This window comes from Mustela putorius, unplaced genomic scaffold, assembly GCF_011764305.1.
Source record: "Mustela putorius furo isolate JIRA1106 unplaced genomic scaffold, ASM1176430v1.1 tig00003834_pilon_pilon_pilon, whole genome shotgun sequence".
Classification (NCBI taxonomy): Eukaryota; Metazoa; Chordata; class Mammalia; order Carnivora; family Mustelidae; genus Mustela; species Mustela putorius.
In genome coordinates, this window is record NW_025421987.1 from 136,254,418 (window position 1) to 136,275,911 (window position 21,494).

A 21,494-nucleotide genomic window follows, 5' to 3' on the forward strand; every position below is an offset into this window, starting at 1 on the left:
ACTTGATTTTCAGATATCCACATCATCTTTCCCTATCAGCCTAGTATTGGTTCATGAACAAAATGGTAGCAGAGTTATAGGCTAATCTCATGAGCTCAGCAACATAGATTTCAGCTCTCCAAGAGAGTCAGATAGTGGTGGTGGGGATCACAGGGGCTCTGAGGTAGAAACAACCTTAATGTGTTTGAGGAGCAGAAAGCACACCAGTATGTCCGGGAATAATGGGGAGGTGGAAAGGAAGTTGGAGAGGAAGACGGGTGGATTATGTAAAGCTTTATTAGGCATTGTAACAGGAAGCCATGGGAGGCTTTTAAGGAAGGGAGTAATGTGATACTAGTTCCAGATTTAAAAGATAATTTCAGGCTCTGTATAGAAGTTGTATTATGTAACAGGCAAGAATGAAAGCAGGTGACTAGTTACAATCCCTTCCAGTTCACTGCTGTTGCAGTGGTCCAGATGTGAGAGGTTGGGTGGCTATGGTATATATGGAGAATGTGGCTTGATGGTTGATATGTTTTTGAAGCCAACTTGCTGATGGACTGAATATGGGAGAAATCAAGGGTGGCTCATAAAGTTTTGATTTGAGCAACTGGTTGTTTGGTTATGCCATTGATTCAGAGAGGGACAACTGGAGAAGCAGATTTGCAGTGAAAATAGCGAACTCTGCTTTGGCTAGGTCAGGTTGGAGACGGCTGATAGGCTGTCAAATAGAGATGTCAAGTAGGCAGTTAGGTATACAAATTTGGAGTTCCCAGAGACATCAAGATATCAAGGTGGAAGACATAGATGTGTTGGCAACTTGGACTGCCCTGAGTCATTATGATACCTATCCTGGTGTGGAATAGAAGAGAGGAACCAGCCAATCTAATTGTTGTCACAGTGGATTTTATAGTTGCTATTTTCCAGCAGAGAGAAGGCAGCGATTTATCTTTTCTAGAAAAGCCACTCATTCTGAATGTGGAGTTGCTCCAACTGCCATCATGTATCTATCCTATCCATACAGCCTCCTGTAGGATTACCCAAACACCAGATACACCACCAGGGGATCCCATACTACACTGCTTCTTGCTCAGCACACAGCAGCACTCAATCCTGTGTTAAAAGGCCTACACAGGGATTGTGGCAAGGAGGTGCTGTCCTTTTCCACAGGATTTTTCCAGAACTGGAAGGGACCTTTAGAGACTCAAATCTTCCTGGGTGGTGACTCCAAAGATCCCACACTTTGGGGCCACTATCCAGAAGCTCCTGATGCTTTTTGAAACTGGGGGGGGGGGTGGTGGGCCCTCATTTCAACATCAATCAAGGCAATATCATTCTGTATGGTGGACTTTTACATAATATCTTGTTTCAATAAGGTTTCTGCTTTTTGAAAAATGCAAAGTAGAGTAATCTAACCTCTTCACTTTCTGCATAAGGAAACAGGCTTAAAGAAGTGAAATAACTCCGATTTCCAGGCACCGCCTCCTTCCTGGCTGCCTTTACCCTGCTCTTACCTTGCTCCAAGAAAGGCTGTGGCAAGTCATGAGAAGCCAAGGGACAATTTCTGTATCCAAGGATCCTGCACATCATCCTTGAGTTGTGATGGGTTTTCCCTCTTTGGCTGGGAGCCCCATCGTGACCTTCCCAAGGTCTGGTTGTGTGATAAGGAGAGTGGAATCTGAGATGAAGACCAAGGGGCCCCGAGGAGGAACGTGGCAGGGGAAGAGGGCAGCAGAACCATTTGCCAGACAAGATCTTCAACAGGGTGGACTGGAGGCAACTGAGAACAGTTTTGAAGGTACAGACTGAAGCAGGGGTGGGGGTGGGCGGTGGGAGTGCTGAGGACAAGGGTAAGTTTGGGGAAACCAGATGCCATTGGTCCTTTTCCACCGGTGGCTGCTGTGCAGGGAGGGGCTCAGCGCCCTCTCTCACACAGGTGGGTCCAACTCCAGGATGCCCAGATGCCTTTGAGAGAGAGAGAGAGAGAGAGTGTGTGTATTAGGGTTGCAGACGTAGAGGACTACCTGTTATTTCAGAAAAGATAGGCTTTTCTTCCGATTACTTCGGCACGGAAGACAACGACCTTCCCACGGTTGACACTGACCCCCATTTCAAAGGTGGGGAAGTGGAGACGCGGAGGTGAATCCTGGCGAGTCCGGGGACTGTCCACCCACTCCCGCCCGCATCGCAGGGCAGTGCGTTCGGGAGGGTGGGCTCTAGCACGGAGCAAGAATCACAGGTGAGGGGCCCACCGCGTCCCAGCGACCACCGCCGCCACCTCTGCCAGAGCCCAGGGCCAAGCCCTTTAGTCCAGCGGTGGTACGCGACCTCCCGGAGGGCGGAGGGCGCGGGCTGGGGGCGGGGCCTCCTTGTTGTTGTTTCTCCCGGGCACCGCCCCTCAGGGGGGCGCGGACCACGCGGCCGGAGGGCCCGCCTCCCCTCCCCCTCCCCGCCCAGCTCGCCCGCCTCTTTGTACCCAACATCCGGGTTTCCCCGCTGGCTCGGCTCTGCGGCCGCGGCTCAGGAGCCATTTTGGACTCGGTTCAGCTCCCCTCCCCCCACCCCTCCCCCCCGTTCATGGCCCCTCCGGACTCGGCCCCTGCGCCCGGGGCCCGGGCCCAGCCCCGCCGCGCTATGCCTGAGTCGGGCGCGCCCCGGCCCGCGCCCCGCCGCCGCCCCCCGGTCCCCGCGTCGCCCCGGAGCCCGGGCCGCAGCCTGCGCCGCCCGCAACGGCCCTGAGCCCGGTCCTGCCGCCCGGCCCTTGGAGCCTGCACGCTGTCCGGGGACGAAGGCGCAGGAAGCGCGCGGGGAACGAGACCTAAGGAAGAAGCGGGAAGAAGAGCGCAGCCGCCGCTGGGCCCTGCGCGCCCCGAAAGCGCCGCGCGGTCCTGCTCGCGGGCTCCGGGTGTCCGCGGGGCGGCGCCGCGGAACATGACGGCGCCCTGGGCGGCCCTCGCCCTCCTCTGGGGATCACTGTGCGCGGGTGAGGACTGGGCGCGGCGTGGGGGGCGCGGGAGGGCGCGCAGAGCCGGTCTCGGGCGCCGCGCGGTGTTTACCAACAAAGGGCGGGCCCGTGGCCTCCTCGCCGCTCCACCTGCACCCAGCTTGCCCCTCCCGGGGCGGGGACTGGGGGCGCGCTGGGCACCGTGCTTGCCGATCTTGGGGGGACGATCTTGTTCGTTCGGCGGTCTGGCGACCGCATGTTCGGGGCTGGGATCCAGAACCTCAGGGTTGGGGTTCAGGCTACTTGGGCGCGTGGAACCCAGGGAGATTGAGAGGAAAACCAAAGCGTGGAGAAGGTGGCCAGATCTAAAGCCGGGTGGCGAGATCGTAGGTGCAGGAGGGGCTGGGGATAGGACTGCGCGACCCTCAGAGCCACTAGGTGTTGCGGAGCGAAGGGGGCTGCCTTCACACAGCTAGGAGGAGTCCCCTGCACCCCGTCCCACCGGCATCTGCCTTGTGTTCCCTCAAGGCGGGCGGTTGGCGCCAGCTCCCACCTACGCCCGCTTTCTCTGTGGCGTCCCCAGGACGCGAGATGCGGTCACCCCAAAGGACTGCTTTGTTCAGGGCTCCTGAGAAGGGAGGTGGGGTGCGAAGGAAAATTAACAGGTCCGTTTGTGCCTCTGGGAAGCACGTGGCGGAGATGGGTGACCGGCAGGGCTAGTGTTAAGCTTGCGTGCCTGTGGTTGAGCGTGTGTGTGTGTGTGCGGGTGTATACCCGCGGAATTCCCGCTGGGAAAGCGCTTTTCCCCAAGGCCGAAGCAGTGATTTTCCTCTTCTAGCGGTGTTGGGGCGCGCCCAACTCGGGTTGCGCGCAGCATTGGGCTCCGCACTCCGGTTCGGATGGCTCCAGGAAGACCCGGGAGGTGTGGGGAGCCGCTCTTGAAGCTCTAGGGAGAAGACCAGGGAGGTCGGGGCGGTTGGTGCGCGGAAGCCAGGGCACTGGGTCCTGCGCGTCTTTGTTCCCAGCCCCCATTACACATGCAGCGCGGGTCTCCTGCCGCCGGCGTTGGCAGCGGCGCGGAGTCTGGGAAACCCGTGAAGGGCGGGGCCTGGCGTGCAGGGGCGGGGCAGGGATCCCCGGGCTCCTGCGGGTGGCGGTGGGGGAATCTCCATCCCATCCCACCCCCACTCTAGGCCTCCTTTTAATGTAGCGTGGCTTAGTTGTCTACAGCTAAAACGAGTGAGTTGTCTGCATGGAGTTTGGCGTGGAGTTTGGAGCTGCGTAGCCTGAGCGCGGGGAGGAGGGGATGAAGACCCTCTTATTGGTACTTGGGCATAGTGTGGGAGGGAGCGTCGCGGCTCTTTTGGAGCCGTTTCCCGTGTGGTAGAAACAAAGTGGTGTTGTTGAACTCATTGCTCTCTCTTTTAAGTGCTGCTTTGAGATGCTTCTGAAGGGAAAGGAAGGCATTGCTCTTCAGAGGATAGGGCCGCGCAAACCGACCTTAATAGACACGCTGTAGCCCACTTGGCTGTCTAGATTCCTCTTCTATGGCAGGGCAGCCTCAAATCTGGAACCCTCATCCTAATTTGTCTCCATCTAGTCTCACCAGTCTCATCTCCTTCTCTGAAGAGGCAGGGCAAGGCGGGGGGTGGGGTGGGGATTGGGCCCCTGGAAGGACTTTATTTCCCTCTTTCCCACTACTCCCCCCCACGTGGCTTGGGCAGTGCTGAGCAGTGTGTTCTGCGAAGTGAGGCAGCTGGAGTTAGACTGAAATCCAAGTACCTATGTTCCTGTCCAGAAAGGAAGGTGGGGTGGCTGGGTGTTTCTTGTGACCACAACAGGAAGAGCTGCCCCAGGCCCACGGAGGGGGAGAGCTGGCTCTCCTGTTCCTTCGATTTCATGGGTTGCCTTCCTTCAAAGTCTTGACTTGCTGTTCAGAAGTACCCCATCACCTGCAGCACACACAGGAGGAGGATCAGGGACAGCACTGTCCAACAGAAGTGCAGCATCAACTATGTATATAACATAAAATTTTGTAGTAGTGTTAATGAAAGGAAAAAGAAACAGGTGTCTTAGTCTGTTTGGGCTGCTATAAATAAAGACTATAGGCTGTGTGACTTCAATAACAGAATCTGTTTCTCACAGCTCTAGTGTCTGGAAGTCCGAGATCAGTGTGCCAGTATGGTAGGGTTGCGGTCAGGGCCCTCTTTCTGGCTGGCAGATGGCTGTCTTCTCACTGCATCCTCGCATGCCCTTTCCTCTGTGTTTGGAGGGCTAGGTAGAGAAGGATGATTCTTCCTCTTCTACTGACCCCAAACTGAGGGCTAAGTCTAACCCTGATTACCTCCCAAAGGCTCCAGCTCCAAATACCATCGTATTGGAGGTTAGGGTTTCAACATACCGATTTTGAGGGGACACATAGAAACATTCAGTCTATACCTCTGAGACTAATAATACATATATGTTAATTGAATTTAAATAAAACAAGAAAAAATAAACATTCAGTCTGTAACAAGGTGAAATTAACTTTAATGGTATGTTTATTTACCTTAATATATACCAAGTAATCATTTCATCATGTAATCAGTATTAAAACGGTTAATGGGACATTTTACATTTTTTTGTACTATCATCAAAATCCAGTTGTATTTTATTTTATTATTATTATTTTTAAAGATTTTATCTATTTGACAGAGAGACACAGTGAGAGAGGGCGTGGGAGATGGAGAAGTAGGCTTCTCTCTTGAGTAGGGAGCCTGATGCAGGGCTCCATCCCAGGACTCTAGGATCATGACCTGAGCCGAAGGCAGATGCTTAATGGCTGAGGCATCCAGCTGCCCTTCCAGTGTGTATTTTAAACTTAGAGAATATGTCAACTCAGACTTTCCCATTTCAGGTGGGAAATGGGAAACATTTGGCTAGTGGTTACTATATTGTATGTTGCAAGTCTAGAAGAAAAGGGGGAATTTATGCTGTAATAATGGCATATGGTGTTTATTACAGGACCACTGTTCAGTTTGTTCTTCAAGTTTTTTGTGGTCTGTGCCTGGCTCAGTATCCTTGTGAAATAAGTCATTTGGTTCTTGCCTTGAAAGACACACTTCTGTGGGTCTCCTTAGAACTTCTGACATCAGTCTCTGTATTTGGGGTTCAGATTAGGGCCTGTGGGGGTGGGGTGTATGCTTTCTGAGTGGAGTGTCAGGAGCCACTGGTGGAGGGGGACCTGGCTCTTATCTGTCCCATCAGGAACCACCAGCTTTGCCCCAAGTTTTCCTCAGGGCTGGATACTCTCTGATCCACAGATGTTGTGTGTTTCCTCAGGAGAGAAGTGTGTGTGTATGTTGAGTGAGGTGACCCTCAGCCTTGTTGTAGTGTTATACCTGCTGGGTACTCCTTGCTGGCTGGCTGGGCTGCCCTTTCAGAGGAGTGGTCACTGTTATCTCTTAGAGGCTCTTCTGAGCTAAATGATATGAGAAGCTCACCCAGTCTTCCAGGCTCTGTAGCTATGTGAATAAACAAGTCCTGGGACCCCACAGCCTCCCACAGCTTGGGTGGGCCTCTGGTGTACTACTCTGCAGGGTTTTTCTGGGCATGGAGAATCCTCAGATAGCACCTAGACCTCTCCTGGCACTTCAGCTAAGGAATTTTCAGGGAACCCAGTGAAGGGTGCCCATTCTGTACTGTGGACCTGTATATCATGAGCCCCTCTGAGAATCTGATGAAAGCTGTGGACTCTTCCCCCAGGTGACTACAAATAAAGAGAGAGCACATGCACATGAGTGCCAGGACAGGTATTGTGCATGCACACTTTCCCTTTAGCACTGATACCAGTAAGCCTGTAGCCCCCTGCATTGGACTCCGTGAAGTCCTGGCTGCCCTACACGTAGCCACTGTACCAGGCTTGAGGGGCAACTTGTTGCCCTTGGTGGGGGGTGCACTGGATTTCTTCCCTCATTGCTTCTAACTGCGGGATGGGACTTTTTTATTTCTGCCTTTTGTGATCCCTCTGTAGTGTTTACATTCCAGCCCTGCTCCCCTCCTTTCTCTCCTCCTAGAGGCAGCCCTCCCTGGAGGGCCTATGCATTCAGCCCCTTCCTGGCAGCTCAGGGTATTGTAGTTGGAGACCAAGGGATATCAAGTGAAGAGTTAAGATTCCCTTGTAGATACTGGCCTGTTACTGTGGATGGAGATTTGGGGGCTGTGAGGAGGAGCTGGTGTGGGAATACTTTTGAGAATGACACTGGATAGACAGTTCTCAGGGTTCTGGCTGGGCAGACCTCATTCTAGGACAGGGTTTCTCAGTCTTGACACTATGGACAATCTGGACCCCATGATTCTTTGTTGTATGTGTGTTTGGAGGTGGTGGCGGGGCGACCTGTCTTGTGCCATGTAAGATGTTTAGCAGCATCCCTGGCCTCTGTTCTCTCAATACTAGTGGTACTTCTCATTGTGACAACAAAAATGTCCTGGATAGAGGGCTTGCAAATCACCTCAGGTTGAGAACTCCAATCTAGAGTGTTCCCATGCTTCAAAGAGACAGTTGTGGGAGGTGGGGTTATCGCTAATGCCCACAGCACCCCCTCTTCCCGGATTCAGGGTGGCAGGTTGGAGTCTCCTCAAAGCCTGGGAGATCCCTGCTTGCTCAGCCTGCTCAGTCTTGAGAATTTGATTTGAAATGAGGAGCTCAGGAGTCCCTCCGCCAGCCGATGAGGAGAATCCTGGTGTCCTTGAGTTTTCCCAGAAGCGGTTCGGGTTTCAGGGAGGTAGCAGCTGTAGGTGGCTGGGCGGCCTGCCTGCCCGCACCCGCCCACCCTCCCACCCGCCTACCCGCCTCTGCCCGCCGCCTTGAGCTTTGCACAGGGGCCTCGCCCTCCCACTCGCGCAGAATGTCAGGCAGTGCGTGTTGCCGAGGCCACCGCGCCGCCTGGAACCCCGGGGCTGCCCGCCTGGGAGCCGCCCGAGCTGCGGCTGGGAGCTGAGGCTGGCCAGAGCAGCGCTGGGCTGCAGCAGGACGTGGGCATGCCCCTGCCCTCGAGCAGGCCGGCCGCCTGGCGCCCCGCCGAGCCCCAGGACGCCAGCGTAGGGGGGCAGCCTCACCCCCGAGGTATGGGCGCAGGCCTCCACCTTGGCCTCTAGGAGTTGGCGGGTAGGCCCTGGGAGGTGGGCTGGGGAGCGCGGGCGCCAGCACTGGCAGCCCTCACCCAGGGGGTTGGTCTCTCTGGGCGTGTGTGCTGGTGTGCTGGCTTGGCAGGCGGCAGCCTCCTGTCTGTGCTCCATTCCAGCCTCTGCTAACGAGGGCCTTCTGGGGGCTCCTCTCTAATCTCCAGCTCAGCGAGGCACAGCTTGCTGCACTGGGACCCTGATTGCAGACTGGGCCCTTCAGGTGGGAGGACACCGTGCCCATCGCTTGCATTTCCAGGTTCTCCACACCACTGCTGTGTCCCTGTTTATTGAAAGGGGTTGACACTTCTGGTTCAGTCTTGTTGCCTTCTCAGAATTCTTTATTTTCTTTCCTTCCTACCCATTCAGTCTTTGTTCTGCAGTAGACACCACCCCCTTGGGGCTTTTTTTTTCTTGGTCTTTCTTTACCAGACTGGGGCCCGGCCTGGCCCAGAGGGGCCTGTTTCCAGAGGACCTGATGGCCCTGCTCCTGGATGCCCAAGTTGGGGGTGAGGATGGGAATGGGGGAGAGGAGATGCTGCTGCCTTCTTTTGAGTCTCTGTAAGTTTCTCCGTGATGTCTCAATCGGCTGTGCTGATTATAGGGGTTGGAGGTGAGCTGTGCTTCCTGGCCCAGGATCAGTCATGGCTTCCTGCCTTTGAACAGCCCCAGGCTTTGCCCTGGTTATTACAGTCTTGCTGGACACATATATGTGCCTTTTTCAGACTCAGGGACTGGCAGCCCTATCTGGGTGTTTTCATTCATGGACATGTGGTTATTGGGAGCAGGTGTTGGAAAGACAGCCTGGCCCACTAGGCAGATGTGTGGCCCTCATCCCAAGGGACCTTTTCTAGGGGCTGGGCCTGCCACACAATGGGACTTCTCTTTGGTCAGCCTTTCGGCTGGAGCAGAGGTGTTTTATGAGGTGAGCTGGTGTTCTTGTTTGCAAATGTTCCTCTGCCGACTATTTCAGTTCCACTCTGACAACCAAGGAGGCTAAAATTAGTTCTGGGAAGGAAAAGGAAGGCTGATTGGAAACCCAAGCCCTTGGCTGGAGGATGGAGAAGGTTGCTTCCCGGAGTTTGTGCTCAAGCATTTCGGAAGATGTGACCAGACCAGCTGTTGTCTGTCCATCTGAGGAGAGGGTGGGGCCCTGCCGGCCTCCTCAGCCTGAACCAATGGAAATGGGAGGCTGACTTGGAAGCTGACTCTCTTGAGTGTTGATGTCAGGATGTTTTTTTCTTCTGGCTTGTGTAGTGGTGCACAGTGTTTTCAGGTATGAGGACAATGCCTTTTAATGTCTAATGTCATTGACAGTCCTCTTTCTACCTCCCACCACCCTCCCCCATTGATTCAGAAAGAATGTGTGAGTTCTCAGAGCCCTGGGCCGACAGCCATGGGTTAATAAACCCATGTACTTTTATGTACTTTTTGGGAATTTCCTTGTCACTCAAGTTTTGATGTTCCCTTCAGGTGCTCAATAGCCAGGCAGTCCAGGGCCTGCTTTAGAACTGGCTTGGGTGGGAAGTGGGTTAAAGAGGAGCCCTGTGGCTCATGTTTCATTGGGGGGGAGGTCTAGCCTTTCTGCCTGAGAAACTGGGGATCAGGGTTCAGCTGCTCTAGGACTTAGAAATAGAGGGGCTGAAAAGTTTCAGAGGTGAATTCTGCTTTCCCTCCCACCAGGCTGGCCCCTTTTGTGAACCCCCAACCTGAGAGTGGGTCCTGTAGGGGCACTCAGGGGAAGGAGAACTAGGACAATGCAGTTCTGCCTCCTCTGCCCTGAATAACTACTCTGAAATCTCCCTTTACTCAAGGGTCTCCTGGTTAGCTACCAGGGTATAGCTGGGGGGTATGGTATCACTTGGGCCATATTTCTTTTCCCATTTTAAATTTTATTAATTTCTGATTTTATGAATGATACACATACATTCAACTGCAGAAACCAGAGCCTTTTACCACCCTCAGTCCCCACCTGGTCCCATCTGAGTCCTTCTACACATTTTATCTGTGCATCTGTGGAAGTACTTAGAGAAATAGGATTTTTTTTTTTTTTGAAGATTTTATTTATTTATTTGTCAGAGAGAGAGAGAGATCACAAGTAGGCAGAGCAGCAAGCAGAGAGAGAGGGGGGAAGCAGGCACCACACTGAGCAGAGAGCTCGATGCCGGGCTCAATCCCAGGACCCTGAGATCATGACCTGAGCAGAAGGCAGAGGCTTAACTCACTGAGCCACCCGGATGCCCCTCTATCCAGCCCCTCCAAAAATGCAAGATTGCAGAGGTTGGAAATAGCCCACTTCGTAAAAGGTGCCCAGACAAGGTCTAGTGTCTGAGGAGAACCAGAGAGGCTCCTTCCTGTGTCTGAGCCTCCTGTGTTGATAGAGGAGAGGTAGCAATGGACTTGCCAGTAAATGCTGCTCTGGGTTTGAGATGGCTATGCATGTGTGTGTCTGTGTGAGTTCACCAACCAGGCTTTACACTGCCTTCAGCCTCCAGAGAGAAGGAGGCACTTGCTGAAGGTTGTGAGGAGCTGTGCATAACAGAGCACCAGCACTGGTGACCCCAGTGCATTTGACAAGATTGTGGCATGGCAGGACCCTGATTTCACATGTAGTGATCATGGTGGCAGGGGATATAGGAGACACTTGTAGAAGAATTATTTTAGCATTTGGTGAGGAGCTTCTTATGACAGAAGGGGCTCTGGTGAGCTTCACTTCTGTCTGAGCGTGTGCAGTATTCCCTTGTATAACTTTCTGCCACGGATGGCCACGGAACTAGGGAAGATAGTTTGAGATAACTTTTTCCCAGAGCCTTTGCTTTCCTAGTCTGCTTCTTCAGCATGCTGTCTGCTGTTTCACCACTCTTTCCCTGGGATTCCTTGTGTAAACCCACTTGTCAGGCTCTGCTTGTGGATTTAGGTGACTGTGGACTTACAGTACTGTTTCTAGGATGAATGACGTCTCGGTCAGCTTTCCCACTTTGTGCAGGTGATTTGCACTGTCTGTGCCTTAGACTGATAGGGCAGCCATAGAATGGGTGGCTTTGAAATACCATAGACTGTGTGTCTTCAGTAACAGAAATGTATTTTCTCACAGTTCTGGAGGCTGGAAGTTCTCTTCGGGGAGCCAGCAGGGTTGGTTTCTGGCGAGGACTTTCTCTGGTTTGCAGATAGCTGCCTACATACTGTGTCCTCACATGGTCTTTTCTCTGTGTGTACATGCACTTCTGGTGTCTTTCCTCTTCATCCGAGGATACCAGTCCTGTAGGATTAGGGCTCTACCCTTACAGCCCAATTTGACCTTAATTACCTCTTTAAAGGCTTTACGTTCAGTACAGTCACATTGGGAGTTAAGAATTTTGGGGCAGGGGAGACACTCAGTTCAGTCCCCAACAGTTTGAAATAATAAAATTGGTTGAAAGGGAATTCTCTTTCCCTCTTGAGTTACACTTTGGAGTGGAAGTTACTTTTTCCATGCCTCCAGGGTCTGATTAAACACTTCCATGGATGGGATTATCTACATAGGTGATTTCAATTTCTTTGTATGGGTAGAGCCCCTTTGGCTATTATGTGTTCCTGAAAATAGCCTAAAAGCTGGGTGAAAAGTAGATATGGAAGCTTCCTCCTATGATGACCAAGACCAGCCCTCTTTCTAAAGGCATCTGGAAAAGATGGACAGATTGCAACAACATCTTTGGCTGAAAGCAACTTACAGCTAAGAAGATACCAGGACAGGATATGTGTGAGACCCTGGGTGGTGACTTTGATTTTTGAGTCTCTTTTTAGCCCTTCTATATGGGCAACCAAGAGGGTTGCATTTGCATTTGATGGCCTTGTGGGGCTAAGGAAGACAGGGATTGGAGTTTTCAACTGAGGACAAGTATGGTGAACCCCTCCTTTTTAGTTGGAACTCCAAAAACTTGGGGCAAAGGGGAACCAAAAGAAGACAAATCTAAAGCAGGATTAGGATGTTCTGGAGTTACTAGTGCCCTTAGCTGCCGGCTAGGAATACATGTAACATTATAGGAATGTTAGGCCTCAAGTTATTTTACAGACAATTTTGCACATATCATTCATTACTGGGTGATCATGTTCATTTTAAATAAGTAGCCATTTAAAATAAATAAATAAATAAATAGCTTCAAACCTGGGTGAGCTCCAGACTGGAGTTATCATAGGTATATTGAAAAATCATGCTTGCTACGATCAAGGTAATGAAAGTGGGGATTTCAGTAGAGAACTGGAAGAATATAGAAGAGCTAAACGAAAACTGTATTATAGATCTACGTTGTATATGGACAGAAATTAAGAACTCAGTGGATGATTTTATCAAGAGATTAAGTAAAACTGAGGAGATATTAATGAACAGGAAGATCAGAGGATAATAAACAGACTTAGTCCTGGAAAGAGAAAAGGATAATACAGAAGAGAGGGAAAGATACAGAGAGGAGAAAGTGAAATGGGCTAAGATCCATGTAATCAGAGCCACACAAATAACCAGAAATAAAAGAAGCAGAAGAGATAATAGCTGAGAACTTTGCAAAATGAATGAAAGGCGTCAAGCCACGGGTTCAAGATGCCCTGTGAACCTAGATAAGATAAATAAAATTTACTCACCTAATCTTATTCTGGCCAAACTTCTGAACACCAAGGAGAGAATCTTAAAAGGCAGCCAGAGAAAAAAGGCACATTTACAATCAAAAGAGTAATGGTTATATTGACATCTAACGTCTCAGTAACCGTGGAAGCCAGAAGACAATGGAATGATAGCTTTAATGCTAAAAGAAATAATTGTCAACCTAAACTTCTATATTAAGTGAAACTATCTGTCAAGAATGAAGGTATCAGGGCACCTGGGTGCCTCAGTCATTTAAGCTTCTGACTCTTGATTTTTGCTCAGGTCATGACCTTAGGGTTGTGCGGTCGAGCCCCATGTCTGGCTCCACATTCAGCTGGAAGTCTGCTTGAGATTCTCCTTCTCTCTGTCGCTGCCCTTCTTCTCTTCTCTTTAAAATAAATACATAAATTAAAAAAAAAAAAAAGAGTGAGGGTATCAAGTAAAGAGAGTGTTCTTCAGGCAGACGCTAAATGATCTAAATGGGAGGTCATAGATGCAGAAAAGAATGATGAACACTGAAAATGATATGCATTTGGACATGAAAGAAGTGTGTTACTGAGTTTGAAATACATATAAAAGCATCACATGACAACAATGCTATATGGAGAGTGCAATGAACATATAATTTAATTGTTCTAAAAGTTCTTACATTGGCCACCATGAAGATGAAACTACCCATTAATGTTAGGTTTTGATAATTCAAGGAGGCATCTCTGGGGTAATCACTAAAGGATAGAAAGGTGATAACTTTCAAGCTAATAAAAGGGACAGATGGAATAGTAGGGAATTCACAAATTGAAAAGAAAGCAATAAAAGTGAGATAAGGGAACATAGAGCAGGAAAGGTAAATAGAACTAATATCCTTAATGAATATAAGATGCAAAAGTCTTTAAAACATTCACAAATAGAATCTAGCAATATGTAAAAAACAAAACAAAACATCATGGCCAACTGTTTAGTCTCAACTATTTTAACTGGTTTAACAATTGAAAATCTAATCTGCCATCCATGTTAACAGAGCAAAAAACAAAAAAACAAAACAGTATTATCTCGGTAGCTGCAGAAAAAGCCTGTAGGGTATAATCTTTAATTCTTAGTAAAACAGTTTGGAAATGCAAAGGACTACAAAGAGTCAAGGCTATCTTCAAGAAAAAGAACAAGTTGTGGCCTACTGGATTTGAGGATTAAAATGGGAAGCTTTTGGGATGCCTGGGTGGCTCAGTGGGTTAAGTGTCTGGTTTGGACTCAGGAGTGATCTGGGTGTCCTGGGATTGAGCCCCACATCATGGTCCCTGCTTGGAAGGGAGTTTGCTTCTCCTTCTCCCTCTGCTCCTCCCCCTGCTCATGCTGTCTCTCTCTCTCTCTCAAGTAAAATATCTTTAAAAAATAAATAAAATGGGAAGCTTTTGGTGTTAGATAGCTAAATAGACAATGGAATAGAATAGAAAGTCCAGAAATATATCCATGCCTATACGGATGCTTAATTTAAGACAAAGGAGAAACACAGAAGTTGGAAAATGGACCACTTTTCCCGTAAGAGTCAAAGCATTTCAGTTCTTTTGAAGTGATATTTCATAGACATGAGAAATTGTTTCAGTATTGGGAAGTGGTACTAGTTGATGGGGCTTCAACAGGGGAATAAATCACCCATTTTTGTCTCTTAGCATTATAAAATTTCATCTTAATAACCACTTTAGCTATGTTGACATGGTATATTTATTTCCCTTCATTTACTTTTAACTTGTCTTTGTGAATTTTTTGTTTCAGATTATTCAGTGTTAGAATTTCCATCTGGTTCCTTTTTTTGGTAGGTTTTTTGTTAAAGGTTTTATTTATATATTTGAGAGAGTGATCAGGAATGAATGGGAGAGGTAGAGGGAGAGCAGACTCCCTGCTGAGCAGGGAGCCACGGTGGGAGATGGGAGGTGGGATGAGGGCTTAATCCTAGGACCCCGAGGTCATGACCTGAGCTGAAGGCAGACGCTTAACCAGCTAAGCCACACAGACACCCGTTTTTTGTAGGTTTATTTCTCTGCTGATATAGCCTATCAATGCCTTCATTGGAATGTATTTTCCTTTAGTTTCTTGAACGTGTACTTCTGATAGTTACTTTAAAATCTTTGCTAATTCCAACATCTGATCATTTTAGAATTAGTCTCCAGCAATTATCTATTCTCTTGAATACGAGATACATTACCTGTTTTTTATATAATCTTGGATTATATCTAAATATTGTGAATGATAATTGTAGAGGCTCTGAATTCCGTTATGTTTCTCTTAAAAGCCTTGTTTGTTTTGAGTTTGTTTTGTTTTGCTGGTGGTGGTTTTTTTTTTTTTTTAATTTTTTTATTTTTGTGTTAATAGGTGGTTATATTGGCTGAATTCATAAACTCTTCCATGGTGTGTAGCTCCTGAAATATCTGTTTTAGCTCCTTTAGGCTTTCTTGGTTGCTTGAAGTGTGTTTGGTGCCTGTGTTAAAGGTCAGCCAGCAGTTTGAACAGAGTTTACATGTAGACTCTGGCTCCCATCCCAGTGTGGCTGTCACCCTGTATCTCCTTTGGTTTTCATCTTTAAGATACCTATCACTATCTCTTGTGTTGCATCTTTGGGTTTTTGTATCCTTGTTGTATCTTTTTTTTGTTTGGTGAAGTGTATCCTCTAGTACCTTTTTGAGAAAGGGTGATCTTACTTTTCTCTTTTCTTCCTTCACATTTCATTAATAGTTGAGTGGGTATGAGCTTATAAATAGGACCCCCCCCCCCCAGTTGGCTGCAGGAAGTATAAAGCCATTGATTCCTAATTTTTTATAGGTGACATTTCTCTCTTGATAGACATTTGTTATGGGTTCTTTTCTTGTCCCCACTGTGGTGAAATTTCACAGTGATAGGCCTTGCTGGGAGGCCTGTTTTCATTCACTGTGATGGTCTTTGATTTCTTCTCTTTTGTTTTCTCCTTCCACAACTCCTGTTACTTAGGTCTTGAACTTCTGGACTGGGCCTCTAGATTCCTTTTCTGTATTTGTGTGTGTTTACTTGACTTTGTGAGATTACTTCAGTGTTATCTTTTATTCCTGTTGGTTTTAATTTCTGCCACCATATATGTATGTGTGTATGTATATATATATATTAAAAAAAATTTTTTTTTAAAGCTCTTTCATTCTCTGATTTTTTAACAATGCCATTCTGTTTATTTTTCATGAGTGCATTGGCTTTCTTTTTTTTAGCTCTCTGAAGGTATTGATAGGATTTTTGTAAAGTGAAGTTATCTTCTCCCTGCATAATCTCTGTTTTCTCCAAGTTGCCCCCCCCCCCCCCCCCGCCTGTTTTTATCTCTGTCTTTCCGGTACGTGGCTTTTCTAGACCTGTTAATATTTAAGGATGGACCTGAATACTGATTGAGAGCTCTAAGCTTCTGAGTGGAACCTACCAACTATAGGATGATCTGATGTTTTTGAAGCTAGTTAGACTAGATAGACTCTCCTGAAAAGTATCTTCTGCTTTCTGTTTGGGGATTGGTGGGGGAGGGTAGTAAAGGTCTGGCTGCCAACATCCTAGGAACCACGGTGGGAGGACAGCTGGAGTTTCTGTACTTCGTATATTGTTCTGTATACGTCTTGTGTCAGTATGGTACCTGTGCCCTCAAATTTTCCCACTGCTCCCTTTCCAGAGGCTCTTTATTTTATCTTCTTTAGAAAATAATCTACTGTCTGCTGGGTTGGAGGAAGCAGCCCCCAGCCATGGTGACTGGTAGTGAGCTCTGAGAATCTGGCCAGCCTTTCTGTCTTTGGAGATTCATCTTCACTTCCACTCTTACAGAGACATCTGATTACATACATTCCTGAGTTTTGGAGGATCCTGGGTGGAAATTGTGTTGCTTTTCAGCTTTCTCCACAACCAATTCAGGAGTCTTTGTGGTTATTGACTACTTGTGTGTCTGCTTTCCAGCTTCTGTGTTTTTTTCCTTCTGTTTGTTTGTTTGTTGTTGTTTTACCTCTATGGGGTTATGTTTTAAAAACTTCTCTGTGCTGTGGTTTTCATGGAAGTACAGGAGATAGAAAAAGTAATACTTGTGTATAATCTGTAACCTTTACCCAGAAGCTCTCTTTTTAGTATTCTTTAGAAATGGTGTGGCTTGAAGAAAGGCAAGGATTGCAGAGAAGGCCCTGGACCCACACTTTGTTCTATGGGAGCATGGTGTCTGGGACTTTTTTATAGAGTTGAAACTGGAAGTGAATTGAGGTGACTTGGCTTGATTTCCTTGTTGCTAGGCTGGGCTTGTGAAAGCATATAGAGCTCTTCCTATCACCCTTGCAAAATACTTCTGGATTTACTTTTCAGCAATAATAGTGAAATAGTAAAACAGTTGATAAATGTCCTCATGCAAGACACATAAAATCTGGATAAGATAGAATTAATATCCTTTTAAAATGGATGTGCGGGTGCCTGGGTGGCTCAGTTGGTTCAAGACTGCTGTTGGCTCAGGTCATGATCCTGGAGTCCCAGGATGGAGTCCCGCCTCAGGCTCCCTTTACAACAGGGAGTCTGCTTCTCTTTCCACCTGCCCCTCCCCTCTCTTGTGTGCCCTTGTGCGTGCATGCGTGCTCTCTCTATCTCTCTCTCTCAAATAAGTAAATAAAATCTTAAAAAAAGTTAAAGAAATTAGAATGGATATGCATAGCTGCATATGTAGGAAAGTAAGGGAGAAGGAAGAGGAGACTGAAAATTAGAACTGTATTAGTTCTAATTAGGACTCTGTCCCTATCCCTAAACTTAGAGGTGTAGGTTTAGTGACAGTGTGTAAGGCACTTAGAGATAAGGTATGAAATTGAGACTGAGGCCCTCATATGACAAAACTTTCACCTTCAGTGAAAGTATGGACTAGAAGAAACATTCTTTTGCTGATAAAGGGAGTATATAATGAAAGGTCTTGGCCTAGGTTGATAGGGAGGCTGGAGTTTCCCTTGAGAATTTATAACCATGGGTCTGTGCTTACATGAGCTTGAAGTTGAAGTTTATACCAACTAGTGTTCTCTGGGAAACTTGAAGTTGAGAAATTAAAGTGATTCCAAATTGATGATATCCTAGAAAGTTTGGCAGAAGCAAAAAAATAAATTATCTTTGGAACATTGCCCCCTCAAACTTGGCCTTCGAGTATTCTCACAGAAGAGGCCTGATGAACATAAGATATGTATCCAAAAACAGAATCCAAAATTCTGAGGATCCTAAATTCCAAACACACCAGGAAATAAGATACCATGAGTGAAAAATCATCATCTAACAGGTGGCAGAAATAAATGTTCAAGAAATTAAATTATGGAGTTAATAAAATAAGGGTTTGAGAGTATGCCAATAACTATCAAAATTAATCAGTATCAAAATTAATCAAGAAACTGTTTTTAAAAATAGAGCTTCTAGAAGTGAAAAATAGGTTAACTGAATTTATAAATTAAGTAGAAGAGCTAAACAGCAAATTAGACACAACTAAAGAGAGAATTAATAAATTGGAAGTTAGGCCATATACAATTAATCCATAGTGGTGCCTAGAGACAGAATTGGAAAACATAAAGGCAGAGTTAAAATACTGGATAGAGGGGCATCTGGGTGGCTCAGTGAGTTAAGCCTCTGCCTTCGGCTCAGGTCATGATCTCAGGGTTCTGGATTGAGCCCTGCGTTGGCCTCTGTGCTCATCAGGGAGCCTGCTTCCCCCTCTCCCTCTGCCTGCCTCTCTGACTACTTATGATCTCTGTCTGTCAAATAAATAAATAAAATCTTAAAAAAAAATACTGGATAGAATGAGAAAGTCTAATATACTCCATTTATTTATTTATTTATATTTTGAGGATTTTGTATATTTGAGAGAGTGCACGTGAGAGAGAGAGCACAAGCAGCGGGGGAAGGGCAGAGGAAGAGGGAGAAGCAGACTCTCCGCTGAGCAGGGAGCCTGATGCAGGACTTGATTCCAGTACTCTGGGATTATGACCTGGGCCCAAAGCAGACTCTTAACTGACGGAGCCACACAGGTGCCCAAGTCTAATATACTTTAATAGGAATTTCAGAATCATAGAATAGAGAGATGCAATACTAAAATTAATAAAAAGCCAAGAATTGTTCAGAATTGATAATAGAAGTAAATCATTGAATAAAAAGCATATTTTTCCAAGCAGTGTAAATAAACATATACTTAGAGACATGGCTCATAGTGAAACTGTAAAAAGATGATCTAAGAAAGCTGAAAAGACAGAGTATCTACAAAGTTAAAATAATAGCAGACTTTTCAGCAACAACAATAGAAGTCAGAAGACTGTGGAATAGTATTTTCAAAATGACCAGAGAAAATAACTCAGCCTGAAAGTTTATGTTCTTTTAAACTGTCAGTTGGGAAACAGGGCAAAATAACATTTTCAGAAAAGCAAATAAAAGCTTTTCTACCAAAAGATCTTTACGAGGGAGGATGTTCTTTTAGAAGGACAGTGGTCTCAGAAGGAAGAGCAGAGATGTAGGGTTGGCTGAGCAGACGAACTGATGAAAGTTTGGACAAATAAGAAAATACCGAGTGTATACAATAGAGATCATATTTGCTTTGGAAGGCAGATAAGAACAGTGGTAGCAGATTAAATATTTAACACCAATATTACATCAAATTGATTACGTGTTGTTGGAAGGAGGTAGTTGGGTCTAAAGCAGTTAAGTTCCTATGAGGGATGGTAGAGATATTGATTAACTTTAGCATAAATAGTACGTATTAAAGTTTAAAGGCTAGCTTGTAATAGAATAGATACAGAGTGAGTTATTTCAAGACCAGAGTGGCTGAAATGTGGAATTAAAAAAAGATATTCAAAGGTGGTAGCAGTAGAGAGAAAAAAAAAGTAAATATAGCAGTAATCATGAATATAATGGGATTCAGGTCTAGGTCAAAGACAGTGTTAAGTTGAACTGGAAGAAAAAGATAAAGATTTAAAATAAAAGAAAAAGATAAATTCAGAAAATACTAACCACAAAATGTTGTATATCTACATTATTAACCTTTTTGGTGAAGAGCAAATAAACAAATAAAGGGAGTTACTATATGGTTAGAAAGTTTTTTGTTGTTGTTGTTAAACATATAATTTTTTATGGAAAACACATCTCTTAATGATATGAAATTTTAAAAAATATGTCCTATATCTGTGAATAAATATTATAAACACAAAAGAACCAAGATTCAGCATTAATTTCATAAAAAATTTTCATTTTTATAGATAAGAGCGTTGAGAAATTTTGTTTACATAACTATAGCTATGAAGAAATTTTCATAACAATGTACTGAGTTCTTTGAACTCTTCGTTATATACCAAAAATCACATGGTGACCCACCATCAAAAACTAATTTTAGGGGCGCCTGGGTAGCTCAGTCGTCAAGTGTCTGCCTTCGGCTCAGGCCACGACTCCAGGGTCCCGGGATCAAGCCCCACATCAGGCTCCCTGCTCAGCAGAACGCCTGCTTCTTCCTCTGCCTGCTGCTCCCCCCACTTGTGTGTGTGCTCTCTCTCTCTTTCTCACTATCAAACAAATAAATAAAATATTTTATTTAAAAAAACTAATTTTAATAATCTTTATGCTGACAACTTAATTTCAGTCTTCCTTCAATTTTGCTGAAAGCAAAGAATAGGAAACTATGTTTTTTGTAAAATATTTTATTATGCAGTCATTCTGTTTATTCACTTTTTCAGTTTCTATGATATATATTTAAAGAACTTTATCAGCACCTGTCAGTGACTGTTAATTATATCTGGTTATTTCTGATACTCTCACTTACCGTCACCTTGTTTAACACAATATACTCAAAAAAGGATGGGGAAATACAGTGTAGCTAATTTTTTAAAAAATTTTATTTATTCCTTTGACAGAGACAGATTAGAAGTAGGCAGAGAGGAAGGCAGAGAGAGGAGGAAGCAGGCCCTCTGCCGAGCAGAGAGCCCGATGCGGGACTCGATCCCAGGACCCCGAGATCATGACCTGAGCCGAAGGCAGAGGCTTCAACCCACCGCGCTCACAGTGTAGCTAATTTTAACTTAGCTGTGCCAAGGCAATATTTCACGAGGGGATGCTTTTGCTATTTATTTACTTTTGGGGGGGTAACAACCTTATTTTTATTTTTTTGCTGGTTTTTCTGTTTTATTTATTTATTTATTTTTAATTTTTAATTTTTTATAAACATATATTTTTATCCCCAGGGGTACAGGTCTGTGAATCACCAGGTTTACACACTTCACAGCACTCACCAAAGCATACACCCTCCCCAGTGTCCATAATCCCACCCCCTTCTCCCAAACCCTCTCCCCCCAGCAACCCTCAGTTTGTTTTGTGAGATTGAGAGTCACTTATGGTTTGTCTCCCTCCCCATCCCATCTTGTTTCATTTATTCTTCTCCTACCCACTTAAGCCCCCATGTTGCATCACCACTTCCTCATATCAGGGAGATCATATGATAGTTGTCTTTCTCTGCTTGACTTATTTCGCTAAGGATGATACACGCTCTAGTTCCATCCATGTTGTCGCAAATGGCAAGATTTCATTTCTTTTGATGGCTGCATAGTATTCCATTGTGTATATATACCACATCTTCTTGATCCATTCATCTGTTGATGGACATCTAGGCTCTTTCCATAGTTTGGCTATTGTGGACATTGCTGCTATAAACATTCGGGTGCATGTGCCCCTTTGGATCACTACGTTTTTTTTTTTTTAAAGATTTTATTTATTTATGAGAGAGAGCGAGAACGAGCACAGGCAGACAGAGTGGAAGGCAAAGTCAGA

At 46.1% G+C, this 21,494-nt stretch overlaps 1 protein-coding gene across 4 annotated transcripts in view; it reads left to right on the top strand.

Moving 5' to 3' along the window:
• The first annotated feature begins 2,478 nt into the window (after positions 1 to 2,478).
• Positions 2,479 to 21,494, top strand: part of ACVR2B (activin A receptor type 2B) — a 41,680-nt gene continuing 22,664 nt past the window's right edge. Inside the window, exon 1 of one of the 4 annotated variants that reach the window (XM_004759351.3) lies at positions 2,479 to 2,962. In XM_004759351.3, coding sequence (XP_004759408.1) covers positions 2,911 to 2,962 — 52 coding nt within the window. In that variant the 5' untranslated portion in view covers positions 2,479 to 2,910. Of the gene's footprint in view, positions 2,963 to 7,733; positions 8,028 to 21,494 lie in introns of those variants that run through there. The other 3 variants (XM_045089149.1, XM_045089150.1, XM_045089148.1) reach the window with 3 other exon arrangements.